The sequence below is a fragment of the Micropterus dolomieu genome, linkage group LG04, assembly GCF_021292245.1.
Source record: "Micropterus dolomieu isolate WLL.071019.BEF.003 ecotype Adirondacks linkage group LG04, ASM2129224v1, whole genome shotgun sequence".
Taxonomy (NCBI): domain Eukaryota; kingdom Metazoa; phylum Chordata; class Actinopteri; order Centrarchiformes; family Centrarchidae; genus Micropterus; species Micropterus dolomieu.
Genome location: NC_060153.1, coordinates 6,844,258 through 6,864,782, shown reverse-complemented (window position 1 = coordinate 6,864,782; position 20,525 = coordinate 6,844,258). Strand labels below are relative to the sequence as shown.

General features: G+C 39.2%; 1 protein-coding gene across 5 annotated transcripts in view; it reads right to left on the bottom strand.

Moving 5' to 3' along the window:
* Positions 1 to 20,525, bottom strand: part of lrba (LPS responsive beige-like anchor protein) — a 187,550-nt gene that overhangs the window by 140,131 nt on the left and 26,894 nt on the right. For all 5 annotated transcript variants that reach the window (XM_046047467.1, XM_046047463.1, XM_046047464.1 and 2 more), the window contains exons 3-21: positions 19,014 to 19,114; positions 17,887 to 17,982; positions 15,326 to 15,447; positions 14,102 to 14,228; positions 13,237 to 13,356; positions 11,356 to 11,502; positions 10,361 to 10,558; positions 8,969 to 9,102; positions 7,717 to 7,825; positions 7,267 to 7,419; positions 6,663 to 6,831; positions 6,220 to 6,299; positions 5,455 to 5,517; positions 4,740 to 4,837; positions 4,364 to 4,456; positions 3,083 to 3,191; positions 2,655 to 2,736; positions 457 to 580; positions 166 to 358 (exon numbers count right to left, since the gene is read on the bottom strand). In XM_046047467.1, coding sequence (XP_045903423.1) covers positions 166 to 358; positions 457 to 580; positions 2,655 to 2,736; positions 3,083 to 3,191; positions 4,364 to 4,456; positions 4,740 to 4,837; positions 5,455 to 5,517; positions 6,220 to 6,299; positions 6,663 to 6,831; positions 7,267 to 7,419; positions 7,717 to 7,825; positions 8,969 to 9,102; positions 10,361 to 10,558; positions 11,356 to 11,502; positions 13,237 to 13,356; positions 14,102 to 14,228; positions 15,326 to 15,447; positions 17,887 to 17,982; positions 19,014 to 19,114 — 2,318 coding nt within the window. The remainder of the gene's footprint in view (positions 1 to 165; positions 359 to 456; positions 581 to 2,654; positions 2,737 to 3,082; positions 3,192 to 4,363; positions 4,457 to 4,739; positions 4,838 to 5,454; positions 5,518 to 6,219; positions 6,300 to 6,662; positions 6,832 to 7,266; positions 7,420 to 7,716; positions 7,826 to 8,968; positions 9,103 to 10,360; positions 10,559 to 11,355; positions 11,503 to 13,236; positions 13,357 to 14,101; positions 14,229 to 15,325; positions 15,448 to 17,886; positions 17,983 to 19,013; positions 19,115 to 20,525) is intronic.

Genomic DNA, 20,525 nt, shown 5'->3' with positions numbered 1-20,525 from the left:
AGAAACAGATTGTCAGAAACGTACTGTAACACAAAAAAATTTCCACAGAGAAAGATAAACAAAGCTGTGTCTAACTCGTGTGTGTGTGTGTGTGTGTGTGTGTGTGTGTGTGTGTGTGTGTGTGTGTGTGTGTGTGTCGTGCAGGGATATAATGAGTGTTCTGACCTTGGAGTGGGTGATGGACAGGGTGTCCACCCAGACGCGCCAGCCGCCCCACTCATATTTGATGGCGTGATAGAGCAGGATGCGGAAGATGGCGTACACCATCTCTGAGATTTTCTGCTCCTCGCTGTTTCGCGGGTTGATGAAGCACAGAGAGAGCATCCACTCCTGCCACACCGAGCACTGCAGCAGGCTCCTGAAACAAAAAAAGTGTGAATCCCACTGGCATGTAAACACTGCACTGGACTAGCGTGTGATGTAGTTGTCTATCCTGTGAAGTGGTCGAATTCTTACCTGCGGTTCTCCCGGCTGTTATTGAACAGCTTGATCATGTCTGACAGAAAGACCCTGCGCACCTCCATGGTCTCGGGGGATGGGGGAGAGTTCTTCAGTAGTGCAGCTATTACCTTCAGAATTTCTAGAAATATTAACAGAAACATAAGCAATCTGTTTAAGGATTGAGGTAAAAAAACAAAAAAAAAAAAAAACACTTTTACAGTTTTGCAGGAAGCGGCTGTAAAATTTAAAATACTGTGTTTTTTTAACATAAAAATAAAATTATACAGTAGCAAGTTTTTTTTTCAAGGATTATGATAAAAAAAAAAGTTGGGATTTGGAAATAAAACTTGCTTTGGGGCACAGAAGGAGAAACTGCACAACAACTAAATCATGCATTGGTCTTAACATGTGCAAATCATTGTGTCACAAACTATCTGAACTCCCAGCTGTACACACCTGAAAAGCTGTGCCTGTGGCAAGAAAAACCGAACAGAGGAGAATAAAAAAGGGCCAGGCCATTGATCTTTATCATACTGTAATGGTTTTGGTATTGTTTCAAACAAGAGTGCCAGAGTCGCAGGCCCTTGTGGAAGGGCTTGGCTTCAGTTAAACCAAAGAGACTGACTGTTTTGATGAATTATCTAGACAATGTCAGTGTCCATTTGCTTTGAGTTGAGAGACGGCAGGGCTTGGATTTCACTTGTCTGTTCAGACCTCGGCGCTAACCGATGCCCCTTTGCCCCGGCAGACGGTTGTGTTGTTTCTACGCCTTAGTCACTCAAATTATGAGTCGCTGAACCTTTACCGCCAGAAAATTACCCCAGCATGTACTGGGAATGAGGATGGAGAGATGGCGTAGTCCCTTCTTTTTTCCATTTGCTCTTGGTTTCTTTCCCTTGAGTTAATTTGAGGGAAACGGTACTTCCTCGGTTTGTTTGATTGGCTCTGACGTTACTAAAGACTGCAATCAGGGGGCCATTTTGGGAGTTTGTCGCAGATTAAATCAAGAGAACGCACGGCAAAGGAGAAACAGACCACCTCTCTATGTTCCATAGAATGTGCTCAAATGTACAAACCCATACACAGTGTCTATGATATATACCGCCTGTCTAGGATGGTTGGGTAGCAGAGTTTTTAACACAATAAAGGCTTAAGATAATCAATGTGTGACTACAGCAGGACTTTGTCAGATTAAGGCTGGTTGGAAGTAAACCTTGGTTGTGATTATACCAAGGGCTTGGATTTCAAACTGATTAAAGCTGTTTTGCAAGTGCGTGCATGTATGCATGTGTGGAAGCACCAGTATAAAAGAGAGGGGCATGTTTTCTTCTCTTAGCTGAAATGAATAGTTAAGATTTCAACATATGAAAAGATTTTGTGAGCTGACGTGAAATTGGAGGCAAGTAACAGCCTGAAAATATAAGATGCGAACACTGATCAAACCTTGGAGTCACCATTTCAGCTTAAGCTGCCGCACATAAAAAAAATGAGTACTGTATTTTTATGTACGTGTGTGAGTATATATTAATACAGTACATACACATACGCACAGTATCTGTGCATTTAAATATATTTCTCTTTACATCGGCATAATGTTATTTAAATTGGTTTGATTATTGTTATGATCAATACAAATCATATTATAATGATATCATATTATAAATTATAATATACATAAATATATGATATACCAAGTGTGATGGTAAAATATAAAAACATTTAGATAACAAAATATTAAATATTTACTCCACATACAAATACTGATAAACATTATGATTTAAGCAAATGCATTAAAACAAACTAAAGTTATTTAATTTATGTAATTAAATAATTGATTAAATGTATTCAATACCTACACAAACATGATATTTTCTACACACTGAATGAAGTGCAATTTCATAACATTTATCATTCCTTTATATGCAAATTAATCCTGACAAAACATGATACCGTCTTCCCATAAAACTAGAAGATGTGTGTACATTTGTCAAAGTGTTTGCACAATCCTCGTCGTAGGTTTACGTCTGACGTTCAGTTGTATGAAAATACACTCTGGCTGCAAAATTTATGTCATTCATTTGTTTGACTGTATACAGCGATTGCACAGTTCCATGGGGAATATCCCCTAGTGCCAGAATGGAGCAATAGGTATGTAGAGGGTATGCTGCAGGGGATGATTTAGGAGAGTAGTGTGGCGCAGAGGAGGCACTTACGTGGGTTGAGAATCTTCACAGTGGAGTCGGGGTCCGGATGCTGTTTATGGATCACTTGAGTGCAGATCTGCTCTGTAAGAATCTACCAGGGGACAGAGAGAAGATTCAAGTCATAAATATCCACATCGGTCTCAACAATAACAGAGAAACAAACCACAGTATGGATACACAAAGCTGTGTATACGTTTCACCATCACGTCATATATGCCTGAATAATTGTCAAATCAAGTTTCTCCATACAATTTATTATTTCAACTAATTTAATAAGCTGACATGTTAAATAATAAAGCAAAAGAACAGAAAATTAGACAAAGACAAAGTCAGTTAACAAGGCGAAAAAAATTTCAACTAAATAAATCTTGGCATGTAGTTGCTATTTCAGTCCTGTAAGCACAGGCCTGGAGTGTGTTCATATGCAGAGGACTGACCTCAAAGAGCACGTTGTAGGTCGTCATGCTGAACTGGCTGGAGTGGAGCATCAGGCGCTCAATGAGCAGGGAGAAGAGGCCATGACTCAGCATAACTTCAGATTTCCTCCTGATCAGGATATTAGGAGGTCAAAGGTCAATCAGTAAACATCAGTATTTGGCAGACTGCTGTTGTATCAGAAAACAATGAAGCACCTCTTCTAAATTGAACATGCTATACAAACACACTGAAATACTGTCATTTGTATTTGATCAAATCATATTGAAAATGTTCTGGAATATCATTCATTTTGATAAAGGACACGTGCAAACTCTGGAGTTTCTGATGAGTCAAATAATAGCAGGAGTTGAAATTTGTAGGAGTGTAAATCAGCTGAGCTCCAGCTGATATTTGACATGCAGGAAATTAAATTGAATCCCTGCTGACTAAGTAAGAGCAGTACATCACAGAGAAGTCTTTGTTGCTTTCATCTCTGACTGTGGATCAACTCCAATTTTAGCATTGCTGCTCAGCTAAAAATGGTGGACTGTTTGCAGACAGTCTCACGGTCAATCTTGCATCTGGATCACAAGGCTTCAAAACTGTTGCAAATACACGACTAGAATTGTTTCTGGTACTCCTATTTCTCCTATAACGGTGCAGACACTATAAAGTGGTGGTTACTGGTGACAATTAAGTAATGAACAGCTTGCTATATGATCTGACCCACCCAAAGTAATACTGGACATTATAGTAAGTGTGTGCTCACTGGACTTTGGTGCAGCACTTAACATTTGACTGTCATCTGACAAAAAAACAGCTCAAGTGAAAGATTGACATCAAAAGAATGTTCAAAATAACAATAAAGAAGGGGCGGTTAAATGCACAATAATTCATTTTAGTTTATTTTGACAGTCAGGCCTGCAGCTGGATGGGAAATTATCAACATCAACAGATCTTGTTTTGATTGCGTTATATAAATGTAGCTGTATAATGAGTTTTTTTGCACACTGTAAGGAACCTTTAGGAATCTGACTTTTTTTTTTTTTTTTTTTTTTTTTTTTAAATTGTAACAAACATAAAAATGCTATAACATGAGCAACTATATAAAGGTTTTGAAGAAAGCTAAAGAATCAATAATCAATACTTTTCCAAATGTAACTTCCTTTCAGTTATTAATGATTTTATTACTATACACTATATAAGTGTGTACTTTTATATATCATCATATAACAATTCTAGTACAGACAGAAATTTTCTAAACTACAATTATACACTTTTTGCTTTTAGACTGTACTTACTTTGGTGGCAAGTGTTTCACAAAGTAGCCCATTACTTTGAGGGCCTGCACTCTTATTCCTTCACTTTTTGAGGCCAAAAGCTTGTAAATCACACTGTGAAAAAAACAACATTAAAGTAATTTAAGATACATTTTAATGAATAATTAAAAGGTAATATTTGAAGTATATAATTAACACTACACACTTTCCATTAGAGATTTAGCAGTACAGCTTGCACCCTGTTCTTGCCAACACATTCTCAAAATATAATTTAAAAAACAGATTCCACAATAAAAAGTGTTGCATAAAACTTAAAATAACCAGCTCCAACTTCGAGCAGAAACATACTAACAAAACTATGAAAACATTTGTAGTTAATATAAACGGTGTTCATTACTTAATCCCATTGCGCTGGTCAAAGGCCTGGACCATTGACCCAGGATGTTCAGACATCAGAGCCACCAACAACTGCAGGACATCCATGAGATTGTCATCCTGCGGGACAGCGTGGAAAAAATACTGAATCTATTGAATCTGAAGTGAGTGGGCTTTTGATGGCATATCTTAAATTATGAGGAAGGCTTAGTCAGCTGTACTTGTCAATACAAGATAAACACAAATATATGGGCATCATTCATTGCTATTTATTCTTGTGATGTTTAGTATTGGCAGCAGCAGCAGTAACAGGAGAAGGAATGGTTGTAAAAATTCAGTAGAAATAATGTAATACATCATAAACATCTGAATTAAAGAATTACAATATGTGCTCTATAAAATGAAGGGCTGCTACATGTCGGTGGCTTTTCCAGGCAATGCTGTAATCACTCTTTATTCTTACAAGGTTCAATGCGTTACTGACTGATCTGACTGCTTCATTTGTTATGCATCACTCCACTGTAAACAAAACCACTTCTGTCAGGAGTTAGGACCTCTGACTGGCAGACTTGGAAAAATAACAAGGAACAGTGACGCTGCCTTTAGCAACAGGAATTGCTCTTGCTCTGCATATCAGATGGTGGGAAGACAAAGTACAGTGCAGTAGTGTTATGTTGCCATCTGCTGGTGAGGTCTCTGCTAGGCAGTGCTGCATGAACAACAGTAAACCTGCTTACCTCATGCATGGTAAGGAGGTAGCTCAGGATACTCTGTAGCTCATCTTCCTTCACTCCATAATCCTAGAATGTAATTACACAGATTATTTCACAATTGTATGTTTTACTCTCTGCATAAGCCTTCCCCAGACAGTCCATGTAGACCTACTGTATTACATCAGCACAAAGCTATCACCCTTGCTTTGACAAACAGTACATCAAACGAATCACAACATTTCTAAATATAACCAGATATCCTGATATTAACAATGTGACTGTATTTTGAGGTAGACTCAGAGCATTGCAAAGATATTTTATGCACAAAAAATAAAATAAACAATCCCACGTAATGTGAAAATGATATAACCAGACATTCATTGTTAATTTCCCTCTAAGATGAGGAGATGAAGACATGACAACATCACAATATCAATCTCCCATCAATAGATTTCCAGGCTTTATGTGGTTCTATATAGATAAGAACATTGTTAAAGCAAGCAGAAATAATTAGATATATTACCATTTACCATTCAATAAAATCTGATCTTCCCAGTGTACTTTTTTGTAGTTACTAGTTTAAATTATCCTTAGATATAAAAAAACAAAAAAACAAACAAAAAAAAACCCCACAAGCATCCACATATGGTATTTACTGCCAGCATATCATCTAGCAATAGGCAGATGTAATAAAGGTTAAAGGCTTTAATCACCCAATCTGACATCTAATGAGAGTCAAGAGTAGTATAAAGGGTTGGGGGTAGTCTAGCATTGGCACCATGAACTTACCTTCATTATGAGCTGCTTGACAAACAACAACAGAAAAGCTCGCAAAGAAAGGATCTCCTTATGGTTTGGCCTTGGACCATCTGAAAATCCAAGCAGCAAACAATGGCTGTTGAAAGTGGCTAATAAATGAGCAACTGAGCACAATCCAGAGAATACAACAGAATAAAGAAAAAGAATAACACGAAAAATTAAAAGATTATCAATCAATTTTTTCCTGTTCTGCACCCGATTTATCACTGGAAGGTCATGCATTGATGAAATGTAAATGTTGGTGCAGTGTGTTTATACACAAATGTGCATGTGAAGTCAATCCATGCATGCATGATCTGTACATGAAAGGCAGAGCCAGAAGAGGAATGGGAACACCATACATCAGTAGTGCGCCATTACTGCATAGCATTACATATATACAGTAGATTTTAGCATTTAATGTGCACCCTCACCTAGGCCTTTGGGCACGACTCCACTGCGGTCTTGTGGGTTGATAACCCAGTAGTAGAATTTCAGTGTATGCATGATCTGAAGTACAGTGCCAACCCTGCGAATGGTGTTGTAGATAGTCACTGTACTGATGAACTCTGTTGCCAGGTAAGTGTAGAGTGTAAGTTGCACCTGCAAAAGACAGAGCACATATGAAAACACACACACACACACACACACGCGCGCTTGATCGTTTGAGTGGAATAATCCAGTTTTAGTGTGCCCTAGCTTTTTGTTCCTATGAGAAGAAAGTGGAGGCTTCCAAGCCCCTAAGGGTTGCAGACAAGCCATTCTCATTTAAATAGCAGTCACTGAGTCACAGGTGGGTGGATAACCTTGAACTCTCAGCTGAACTCTGAAACACTGAAAATAAAAAGTAGGGCAAGACCATAAAGAGCAAGAGCGGGTGATTATGACTGCGAAGGTCTATGCACACAACTGTATGTGGTAAATTGCATGTGTGTGTCCTACATATGTGTATCTACATGTCTATACCCGTATCTCCATCTTTACAAGTGTAACTAAATGCAAAGGAATATGCTGCTGGTATGTGTGTAATCATGTTACCTTGGCAGGGGCATGGACCCAGATGGCAGGGTTGAACAGAATGTGGTCGCACAGCTGCTTGAGCAGCAAGATGCCATTCTGCAAGTTGCTAAGGTATCTGGAAAAGGCCAGGACAATGTCCAGGACGGGCCGCGTCACATGCACCTTGGAAGACTGGAGCGCAGACAGGGAGACAGAAAGTGCCACAATAGGAGGTAAAAAAAAGGAGAGGATTATATGTCAGTAAAAGGAGTCAAAGATATCAAAAGCAGAAAGGGGTGATTGAAGTACAACACAGAAAGGGGAAAGAAAGGACAGGATCAGGAGGAGCTCCTCTTCTGCCTAACAAGCACACATGCCAGCTGTGACCTCCAAATACAGCTGAGGGAAAACAATGTCTGTCTCATTAAGTGTTGGTGAGGACCTGAGTAAGTCTTCTTTGGCAGCTGAGCTAATTTGTGTTTGTCTCACCTTCTCCAAAGCGTAGCCAATGACGAGAAAGCCTTTGCAGGCCAGGACCTGCTCTTGCATAGCCACTGAGTTCTTCAAGAGCTCCATCACAAAGGATAGCAAAGTGCAGCTATGAGGTCAACAGACAGACAGACAGACAGAGAGAGAGAGAGAGAGAGAAAAAGTTAGACAGTGACAATAATCTATGTAAACTGCTGACAAAGCCCTGACTGTGAAGGGCATATCCTACATGAATAGTGATTGAATGAGGGTGTCGTGTCCCCGTTGTGTTAGGAGGGCAGATTCTAGTTAGCAAATCCTTTGAGGGCAGCAGATACAACAACGATGCAATTTTCAAGCAAGATGGCCTCACAGCTTTCAAGCTCAACTTTACATCAGAAGTAGAAAATATAAAACGAAGTGCTTTTAAAAAGTTACTGTAGGTCACTTTTTGACAGTGGTTTTGCTAATTGTAATGGCATAAACAATTGTTGACAGACAGCAGCATTGCCTGAAACCAGCAGTAATGGTCAGAAAATAATATACTACGTATACCTATATATATTTATTTTACCTCAACAAAATGTTCCATTAGAGCAGTACATTTTTAGTTCACAATTAAGATCCAACGACTCATGTGCCTATGCATACAGCTCATAGACAGTAATCTGAGGGGAAACACTGGGTTCAATATCACCTTAAAAATAAGGATATCCTGACTTCTGGTCCCTCTAGGCAAAGTTCAAAAAGGACTAGGTCCTACTTTTCCTCATTATACAGCTTGATGGCATCTTTTCCTTACCCTCCCTGCCTGGAGAATGCCCGCATCTTTCAAACTCAACACCCACGGTGTGTAATGCCGGCTTTCCTTCAAATTAGTGGAGTCCCACTAATTATTAATAAATATCTAATCTTTAATTTTCTTGTACTATAATAGTAAAAAATTAACAGTGTCTTCAGAACATTCCTAACACAGAAATGCACCCACATCAGGATTACCGCACAATTGTTACTCTAGAGTAAAACAATAGCACTGTAGTGTAACTGACCGACTGTGTACAGCCATGAACCTATCAGCCTTAATTTTTACACTTTGTAACATATATACTATCACAATGAGCTGCTGATGCAACAAAACAAAATCCTGATTTAGTGAAGGATAAACAAAAACTACAAGTTGTTTAGTGTTCCATTAAAGTGTGTGTGTGTGTGTGTGTGTGTGTGTGTGTGTGTGTGTGTGTGTGTGTGTGTGTGTGTGTGTGTGTGTGTTTACCAGACAGAGGTGTCCAGCTCGTGGCTGGAGGGCTGGTAATAATCCAGCTGTGCAAACAGAGGGAAGAGGACCTGTATGCCTCCAATAGAGTGTATGCCGCTCTGGACTGAGTGAGTCACCACGGCTTTCACATCCTAGTGAAACAAACACACTTGGCAACATTTAACACAGCCAGAATTTGCATATTGGTCATACAGGTATCTGTTGTGACGATCATGGTCATGTACTCTAAATAAGCAGTCATACATTAATAGTCACAACCGAACAAAACGGGGATTGTTTATCATACCACTGTAATCTTCTTTTTACAGGCACAAACTGTAACGGACCCTTTGAATCTGTGACTCCTTATATGTAATCGAAACTTAAACAATGGCTTTGCCAACATGTTTTGCAGCTTCCATTATAAATGTTTGAAAGGGTAAATACAATTCAAGATGTCAATACTGAGTGTTTTGTTGACTAGTAACAAACATTCATACAAACATATAGGATAAGGCAAAACAACTTATGTTAAATGTTTTGTAGCCTGGTGCATGAGCTGGTCTCTGTTGTTGTATGTTGCAACACCAGTAATGGCTTAGCCAAACCTTTTCCTCTCTATAGGCCTGGAATTTTTTGAGGATGGCATAGCAAAGCAGAAAATATAGGTCGCATATTCATTCATATTTCACACTCTTCTGTGTGTGTGTGTGTGTGTGTGTGTGTGTGTGTGTGTCTTTGAGTGGTTGAGGGATCATATGTGTGGCAGCAAAAGCCTCCCACACAAAGGAAACAAAGCATCGTCTTTGATGAGAGGGCATGAGAGAAAACTCAATTAGTGCTTGAGAAAAGACAACCCAACGCGAGTGAAGAAACCTTATTGTGTTGTTGTGTGTTTGCATGTGCACATGTGGTGTGTGTGTGTGTGTGTGTGTATTTGGAAGCAGCATATGGAAAACTTCCACAAAGTTCACCACCTACTTCTAACAGTAAAAATGCACAATTACTTGAATGTAATTCCAAATCAAATCTCAGTCCCAGAGAAGGCTAAATCCATAATTATAGCACCAGGATGGCATTTTTCAGCAGCTGCAGCAGCCTGGCTAGCTCAACACATTTGTACCTCTGCCCTAATGAGGCTATTAAAAAAAGATGCTAACTGGGCCACTTTCATTATCGCAAAAGAAGAAAGAACAAGTAAAGAGTAGTACATTTGGAACAGAGGGAGGGAAGGAGCAGCCGCGCAGCTGGTGAATGAATTTTGTACTGAGATTGCTTTAACATGGGTGCAGAACGGTGACTTTAGGTTACATTTAAATAATGGCAATCCCAGCAAGTGCAACTGCAATTCCAAGGGGGATGGCTATCACCTACTATACAAGCAAAATGTTTAATCAGAGGCGTAATTACCTGCAGCATGAGTGCATGGGGTGAGTGGACAAAAATGGAGGCGTTGTCCTTGGGAGAGGACTCAAGGCAGAGCTGGGCATCTGTGGCGCGAGGGTTGTAAGTGAAGGCAATACTTGAGGACAGCTTGCCGTCATACAGCAAGGTCTTATGATGCTCCGCAAACAGCAAGTCACTCTCAGCCTTGTACTTGAATGTGCCCTGAGGAGATGAAAGTAGAAGGGAGAGACATTTAGTGTCAGAGAGCATAATGAAACCATAAAGAGACAGACAAACTATATAGTATCATATTTTATCCCCACACATGTCTAAATTACAAAATAGCAGATTACTTCGAGACTAACAAAAGTTAAGTGCCATATATTCTCTGCTACAAATATGTTGCAAACAAAGTTATCTGTTCAAAAAATATTTTTTTGTATATTGATTTATGTGTTATATGAGTTTGGCTTAATGTACAATTTAAACTTGTAAGGACATTTATGTGTGTCAGTGGATGTATCAGGGTGAGGGTCGGTGTGTAGCTGTCTCTTGTTTTTGTATATACTTGTTCTGAAAGTTCAAAATAAAATACATGTCTTTTAAAACTTTACTTATAAAATACTACACTTAAGTTTAAGGATGAAATGCATGTATTTCCATATGTTTTTGGCAAACATGGCAGAGCATCTATTGTCAAGTTTGTCATGTCATCTCACTTTGTCGTAGATGGAATCCAACTATCTAGCAGAGGAAAATATCACGGCCTGACCAGTTAGAATGCAAATAATATATTGTTAGGTGTAACAAGACAGCTGATTAATATTTCTCATTAGACAATGGAAAGTTTATCCAACCATGTTAAATTTTCCCTTTATTGTGTTTCAGGAAGCTCTACCATATATGAAATTAAATTAAAACAGTACAGATTTCAGCTTAATAGAATAAATCAAGATGATCATAATGCATCATTTGCCTGTGTAAGTTGCTATATGTCTATATTAAATGCAACTTCCAACCTGGTAACCTGGACCCAGCTGATAGATTGCCAGAATCTGAGCAGCGCTGAGAGCCTCTCCAAAAAGATAAACTGCCCCCATCTGTCCACAGAACACACGGTTGGCATCTGCCGTTTCCGACGATCCCAGGAAACACTTGTCAAACGTCTGCAGCAGAGAGATGCAAGTAGAAGATGTTGAAGGTAAGATTGAAGAAAGCAGAAAAGAAAAAAAACAAAAAAAACACAGAAATAGACAGTAGTAGGAAGGAAAAGATGGAGCATGGAAGGAAGGAAGGAAATAAGGAATTAAGTCAGGAAGGAAAGAAGACCAAAAATAGCCAGAAACAACAGAGGGGAAAGGCGTATTGATATCAACACTAGCTATAAATGGCAACACACAGCCTCAAACTACAGTATAAGCAGACTGTAGCTAACACGATAATGTTCCATCTTACTCTGGTCACGGTTAATGAGGCATAAGCAGAAGTGTTGAGAAGGATGAGGCCACATCTCAATCAAGTCTAATTAGTTTTCTGACATGTTGACACATCTAGAGGATTATACAACACTGTGGAGGCATTTTCATTCATAAAAAAAATTTGATTTAAGAATCTCATATCGCAGCACGACAGAAAGCAATCCTGGGGACTGTGACAGAGTTCATACGGTAATGTGGGAGAGGAACAGGGTGTGTATATGTCGTTATTTTCCACTGCACTATCCATGCTGAAAGATGGAGAGAATGGTTTCTACACTGAGCCCTCTGAAAGCAAAGACTGAGATTAGATATATCTGTGAGCGAGAAGGGCATGAGAGCAGTTTTTGGTACACACTGAAATTGATATTTGACAGAAAATCTGTTTTGTGCACCCACATGCCCAACCCTGATGTAGACATATACAAGAAAGCAGGTGGTTCATGCAGCAATATTTGTGGGTTTACAAATACACGCAGAACCCAACAACTCTTCCATAGAAATGGCCTGCGTACAGAAATAGTTTGATATTTTGGGAAATATGCTTATTTGCTTTCTTGCCAAATGTTAGATGAGAAGGTTGATACCACTCTTGTGTCTGTGTGTTGAATAAAAAGCTACAAACAGTAGCCAGTTAGCATTAAGACTAGAAACAGTTAGCCTGGCTGTGATCAAATGTAACAAAATCCACTTACTATTATTAAAGCTCACTAATTAACGTCTCTTGTTTGTTTAATCTGTACAAAAACCAAAGTGTAAAAATGAAAAGCTATGGTTTTAAGGGAGAGTAAGCTCCAGACAATTTCTTGGCTGGCCACAGTGACTTCCCATTTCAAGTCTTGACAGGCATAAGAGTGGTATAATAATAACTTCATCAAACTCTGATTGAACTCAAAGTTTTCAAACTCTGAGACTGTGGTTCTCCCTCAGACAAAGCTTGGAAAAAGGCTACTCTTTAGTTTACTCGCTTAGTTTTGCTCAATTCCTCAATGCCTGTAGGATCATGATTATGTTATTTGTTCCCATAGACCCTCAACAATTGAGAAAGATAGCCTAATATTGCTGTTTGACATAACTTCACGCTTAAATAGCGTAATGTATTTAAGGCATTTATTAGTTTCTGACAGACAAGTGGGAAAAACGGTTCCCCAAACCTACTGTATGTCTGTCTCCATCTCTCTCTCTTTAACCAAATCGCGCACATTTAGGCTGTTCTATGTGATCTTCTTTTCAAAACTAATTTAATATTGTTTCACTTCCATTAACACAGTCTCACACTTTGAAAACCTCTGTTTTAACCAATTGTCCATGCGAATTTGGTCAGGTATTCAGATATAAATCTCCTGATTACTTGTGGTGCCCCTAACTGAGTGATTCACAAACAGTAAAAAAAATAAATAAATAAATTCTATTGTTGCTACTTACATCACTGGTGTTGACAAACCAGGCGATATCTCCAAAGGAGGCCAGTTCCCCGTTCACATAGCAGCTAATTTCACTGTTTTTCCAGCGGTTGTAGACGTGAACAAGAGTCACCATGTACCACTGAAACGACAAAAAGAAGCAGACTCACAATGGAAACTACTGTATATCTCAAGTATCAATCACAGACAACAAGATATCAATAAATCAGCATCTGGTGGGAATCTTCCTACCTTCTCAATTAGCCTTATTCCATCACATTTCAGGACTCAGTCCCCTCAAGCTACAATCCCACCTACTTAGATTTCTGGTTTTCGCTTACAACCAGGGAAATAGGTTACCAATGTTATCACAGTGAAATAGGTTATTGTGGTTTCCTCCGGACATGAAAGAACAGGCATTAAAAATAGAGTAAAAAATCAACTAAAATGAGTCCTCATGAGGTTTATTGAGGTAAGGTGGTGCGCCTTCATGCCCAGGGGAAGGAGGAAGATGTTTCAAATTGTCCACAGGCAAAGCATCTTTCTGTCTGCAATGGTCTTCAGTGTGTGCTGTGCCTGGAAGGGACTGAGAGTAGCGGATAATCCTTCTCTCCCATCGCCCTCATTCCTCTTCCTTCTAGCTTTGCTTCTCCCCAGAGTCAGGTAAGACGTGACAGTTATTTCTTACAGCAAGGGCTATATTTATTGTGTGCACCCGTGTTTGTGTGTGTGTGCATGTGACTGATTATGTGTGTGCGCTGACATACGATTTCTGTGATCTAGTTAGAGACATTTCATTGATTTGTCTTTTTATGTGCATGAATATCTGGTTTTGCCTGCGTTAACAAAACCAGTATTGTGCGTTGTTTTTTTTGTTCCTTTCGTACCTTCTGTGGTTTGAAGTCGTACTTTACACAGTGCTGGAATCCTTTCCCCTTGGATTTTAATGAGGTCACTATTAAACAGCCGCCCACAAAGTGTGCAGAGTAACCCAGGCCTTTACTAGTGCGAAAACTGAAAAGAAATCAAGGGACAATACACAGCTTTAGTTTCTGAGTGAGGCTACACATTTTTATGCTGACTACATTCAATGGCAACATGGGTTCTTGTGTCCAGTACATCATATAAAACACTTCACAAAGGGTCTCAAAGGATATAGATAGCAAACACTTATTTCTCAACTTCAAACACATCATTCTCCACATCCCAGTGTGATGGGGCCCCTGTGTATGATTTATTGAATTAATTTCTTCTTTAATTTTTTTATTTTTTTAAATGGCACATGGCTGAAGAGGAGCTTTTATTAAAGATTCTCTCAAGCAGCTTATTGGCCAAGCACCTTGCTTATGATTTTAACAGAAGCCCAAACGGATTCCTACGACGGTGTTTTAGGGCCATTTTAGATTAAACAAAATAAATTACAGAGTCAACAGAGGGGAGTAATATTCCAAGGAAAAAGCAATACATTTACAAGAAAAGCATTCTGATATTCTCTGACATTACAGTGGTACAATTACGAGAAAAGAACTCAAAAAATAGTTTTCCACGTTTTTTTTCAGTCATTAATAATACAAGAAAAGAGTCAGTGCAGACATAAGGGGAGAGGTGGAGCTTTCAGACAGTTAGGCAGATATGTACTGTAACAATGCCACTTAAAAGTATGTGTCACATCATAGTAATTTATAAGTGTCTGCAGCTCTTCCCCAATTTTTTATGCTTTTGGTCTTTGAACAATCTCATACTGGTTGGTGAAAGTATCTTATATGACAGCTGTTATGAGTTTCTTTCTCATAAATTTATTACTTTAATCTCAGAGAATATCCACGTTTTTTCCCAAAAATCCACGACTTTGATCTTGGCTGGAGGCTGCACATTTTGGGGATTCAAAAAGCATTTAAGATATATCTTGATTATACCGTGGACATGTAACATGCATCCACACTTACACAAACAAATTTTATTCAATGCACCTGTGTAACACAACATTTCATTTAATTTCCCCTCTCTTTGTATTATTTACAATACAAATGAAATGCAGACCCGGTCTCCCCGGATAACACAAAAAGATAAAGGTTTAGGTCTAGTGGTCAAAGGATGGTATTGGTACCTACCAGTACAGGTAAGGCTTGTCTTTGTCTACATTGATGTTGTTGAGAGGATCCATGCGGAGCCATGTGTGGAATGTGAACCCATTCTGGTATGGCCATTTTGCTATAGGAGGCAGGGCTATAGCCTGTTAGGGAGAAAAAAATAACAGAAGAAAATCAAACATGGCATGAGATGTGGGTCCTGGCCAGCTGTGGAACTAAAGGACCCACATAAAAAACTGTTTGCTAGTACAATAGATCAGACTGAAAGCAGAGGAATTCATGTTGCAAGGCCACACAAAGTGTTTGGCAAAGAAATATCAAAGCAAACATGCTCCCCACTAAAAAGTTAGAAACCCCTTGGTCTCTGTGTGCGCGCGCGTGTGTGTGTGTGTGTGTGTGTGTGTGTGTGTGTGTGTGTGTGTGTGTGTGTGTGTGTGTGTGTGTGTGTGTGTGTGTGTGTCTCAACAGTGTGCTGACAAACACACAAGGCAGACTCATAATAGCACTATCACCATGGCGATGGAGGGTTACCTACAGAAGCTGGCAACTACGCACACACAGAGTATATAAAGGGCCTAACATAGACTAATGCAACATTCACTGTGGGGCACAGATTCACACACAGGAGGACAACTTTGTGTAAGATTCACACTTGATATAATAAAATTTAGCTTCATGCTACAATTGTCCATTTGTCTTTTTCACACAAAAAAATCCTCAAGACACTGAACAGGTTATAAACTGTTTAGTTCCAAAGACTTGATTACAGTTCACAATTCATGTCATTGTGATGTGTTATGGTATGAGAAAATCACCTTAAAATGAACATACATACTGGCATGTCACATCATACCCTGTGGCAGGAAGAGGAAAACACTGTGCGCCTTTCAATGAATGTAGTGAATGATGCGCGTGTGAGGCAAAACAAAGCCTTTGTGGTAGTAGTTTCATTGCAGTGAAAAACTGAACTGGAGAAAGCCATATATGCGTAGAAAGCAGTAGTCGCAATAAAAATTGGTAAAACATTGTAAATTTAGCTTGATTTTGATATACACTCACTGGCCATTTTATTAGGTACACCTGTTCAATTGCTTGTTAACACTAATAGCTAATTAACCAATCACATGTCAGCAACTCAATGCATTTAGGCATGTAGATGTGGTCAATAAAACTTGCTGAAGGTAAACCGAGCATCAGAATGGGGAAGAAAGGGGATTTAGGTGACTTTGAACGTGGCATGGTTGTTGGTGCCAGACTGAGTATTTCAGAAACTGCTGATCTACTGGGATTTTCACACGCATCCATCTCTAGGGTTTACAGAGCATTGTCCGAAAAAGGAAAAATATCCAGTGAGCCAAAGTTGTGTGGACGAAAATGCCCTGTGATGTCAGAGGTCAGAGGAGAATGGGCAGACTGGTTCGAGATGACAGAAAGGCACCAGTAACTCAAATAACTCCTCGTTACAACCAAGGTATGCAGAACAGCATCTCTGAATGTACAACACGTCGAACCTTGAAGCAGATGGGCTACAGCAGCAGAAGACCACAGCGGCCGCCACTCTTTGCCCGGTCTGATGAGTCTCGATTTCACCTGTGACATTCAGATGGTAGGGTCTGAATTTGGAGTAAACAACATGAACAGATGGATCCATCCTGCCAGCTGGTGGTGGTGGTGTAATGGTGTGGGGGATATTTTCTTGGCCTCCACAGTCACCTGATCTTAAAACAATAGAGCACCTTTGGGATGTGGTTGAACGGGAAATTCGCATCGTGGATGTCCAGCCGACAAATCTGCAGCAGCTTCGTGGTGCTATCATGTCAATATGGACCAGTCTCTGAGGAAAGTTGTTAAGGCAGTTCTGAAGGCAAAAGGGGGTCCAACCCGGTACTAGCAAGGTGTCCCTAATAAAGTGGCTGGTGAGTTTATATAGCAATCTAGATAAGCTCTTATCCTGTGTTTTTTATTGTGTTTCATCCAATAACACTGGTCATGTGCCATCCTCATAACCAAAATCTAATAAATATGGTTTGACATTTAAATGAACACAATATGCATGTACATAAGGACAAGAAAAGTGTGCAGCCTGCTTTTTCTTGATACTAATGAGGATTCATCAAACAGCATGCTCTTAGACACAGCTCCATTTCTAGATACTTAACATTTACAAAAGTAGAATAGCCTTTGAGACTTGACAAAGGTCTGAATTTTAATGGCTGACTAGAAAATAACCAAGAGAATGTGCAAATCTTATCAATTACAGATTTGCAATGGCTGGCTCACAGGATATCAGTTTAGAAAGCACTTACTATGAAAGGATGAAGAGATCATCATGTAATATTTCTTTATAAAATGTAGAAAATTAGGACTTATTAGAAATTTTGGGAGGCAGTCACTGTGGGGTTCCACATTCTGGTGGCTTGCATTAATATCTAATGGGAAATCTTGCTGTTCATGTACTGAACCATTCAAAAGAGCAGTCCAACTCTACCCTCTAATTCAGCTCATACTCTATGTGTAAACACACAAAAGGGGATGTGTTTTAATTATGTGGCGCCTTGTTTGGCAATATGTAGTATACTCACAGCTGCATTTTTCCCTGGAAAGCTGAAGAAAGAGTCTGGGCCATTCCTGTGAGCCATGTACTTCAGAACTGACAAAAGCTTCACTGCATGACGAGGCTAGAAAGAAAACAAAAAGGATAATTTTAACAGGCATACACTTGCACGCAAAAGCACAAGAATTATATACACTTAAAAGTTGCATGCATCCACAAATAATTAAAATTAAAGTACAGCCTTGGTTCTGTTTGTTCTAAATTTACCTCTCAGACTTATCAGACTTTGACATACGGAGAGATTTACTCAGCAGCACACTGAGAATTCAGTCTCTTTATAATTTACTGATTCTTGTTTACAAGCACTGTGCAGTGCGAGGTACACACATAAAATAAATATGTTGCGCTAACACACAGAATTCAGTTATTGCAGCTGGATTAGTGTGAGTGTTAATAAATCCTATACATTTCTACTATTTTCAACAATGATGTAGTTTATAATGTTCAATATTATAGCACTTGATAGTAAAAGGTCTGCACTCATGCCATACACCCGGTCTCCCCTGATATTTCACAAAAACGAAAAGAAGAGAGGAGCGGTAGCAAGAGCTGCTTGAAAAAAGGAGAGTGAGGTAAAATTTAGAAGCATGAAAGCAACTTGCCCTATTTCCTTGACAACTTGATTAGTGTCAGTGATCAATGGGCTACTCTTCTTCGCTTCATCTGTCTGCCTTTCTGTGCCACTGCTTCTGCCCAGGTGAAGTAACTTGTCTTCTGTACACGTATCATACATCCAAGTTCACTATGGCTATTCCCTTACACCCACACACACCCACACCGGCAGCCTATTTTTAGAAAACTATTGTTTTTCAACTGTGTAGCAGCTACGTCTTTTGGCTCACCCTGTTTTTATGTTGTAGTTAAAATAGTAACCTAAATTCTGGACTTGCGTAATCTCTTAACCCACCTAATACTGTAGTGCTGTTTTGGATCTAAGACCACTGTGGAGTAGCAGTCTGGTTTCACATGATTTATCTTGTCTATGGGACTAGAGCACTGGCGTGTGGGATGGCAGGAGTTTAAGTGTTGCTAGCACATTCCTCAGGCAGGTCCCAGACAACCAAGACAGATCACCGTGGCATGACTCTGACTCACCCACTGGCCTTTCTCTCCTTGTAGCTTGCTGAAGAAAAGCTTGAGCTCTTTTACTGTGATGCTGTAGCTGGCAAGCACGCCCAACATGTCCACCAGTAGGTCTGAAAGACATACACACACACACACACACACACAGCAGCGAAGAGGTTCATCACAGCTTGTTAAAACAGAAAGACTGACAAGATACAATAATCTACATAAAAATGAGAGGAAGCACCAAGTGACTGCTGTTTACCAAACAAACTGGATATAATCATTCAAGAGTTGGTCCCTAATTTTAAAAATACTTGTATTACTATTTTAAAAAAATCCAATGATTATTATCTTATTATAATCTTTATTGGCATTTTGATCATCAAGACATTAAACCACAGCTACCAGAAGCTCAGTAGCTAACAAATATTTAAAAGAAAATTAGGGTAAGCAAGACCTAAATTCAAAAAATGAAAAAGAGAGAACACTCTGGGAGTCCCAGCCACTGCGTAGCCTAGTTTCATTAGTTATTACTGACCAACGATGAGGCATAGTATAACAGTTCTATGACTAGTGTGCACATGCACTACCCTTGGTTCAATCCTCCAACTATAAGGGTGAGTAGCAGTTACATGTGGCGTGTCCAAGTATTAAAGCTCAGCTGTTCAGTTCTGTACTACAGAATCACAGAAAATTATGTGATGAGAGGAAGAGACGTCTGAAAATGTACTATAGAGTAAGTGCAACATATAGGGTAATATTAACAAGCTTTAAAATAAAGAGCTTAATGTCAGGCATTTTCATCTGTAAATGTCAATCAATCAGTGTTACACTAGTTTTATGAGATTACTTTTATGAGATACTTTGAGATAGGATTTGTAGTGTAGTACATACTACTATAACCATTACTTTCAACTGCCTAGTTACTGCTGGGCTAAATCCCCCTTGCTTCAATGCACAAACCCTCTAGGCCAGCACTGTTCTGGCTGGCAAAAGTTCACTGAGCCGAACACTGTAGGATTAATTCACACTAATTTGCAGATGGGCAACAGACTAGACTGAGACCCGGGGGAGACTGTACAGGATGATTGTGTCTACTTTCACTGCAACACATCACAGTGCATGCAACAATGGAGGATGAGATCAAAGTAATTGATTACCAGAACAGTGGATAAGAAAGTTTAGAGTTGGTTTATTATTTGTAATACTCTATTTATTCCTGAAGTTGGAGTTGCTCCCCCTCCACATACAGGTCAAAGCAATGGCTTGGCATCTCGAGCGGAGGTAATAAAGATTCCTTGTCTTGTCTTGGTCAAAGCACAGTTCAGCAGTGCTTGTTATCATGGGGGCTTGGAGCTGAATAGCCTTTTTAATTGCTACACAAACCAGATGACTTTTCAACTTTTCAGAAACTAAATTAAATTGACTATACTGCAGTAACATAATAGAAAATGTTGCGTCCTAAGTAAATAAAAACTCTTTTTCCTTAAAATGGTCATATTGTGTTCAGGTACATAATTTTATTTATGTTTCATTTTC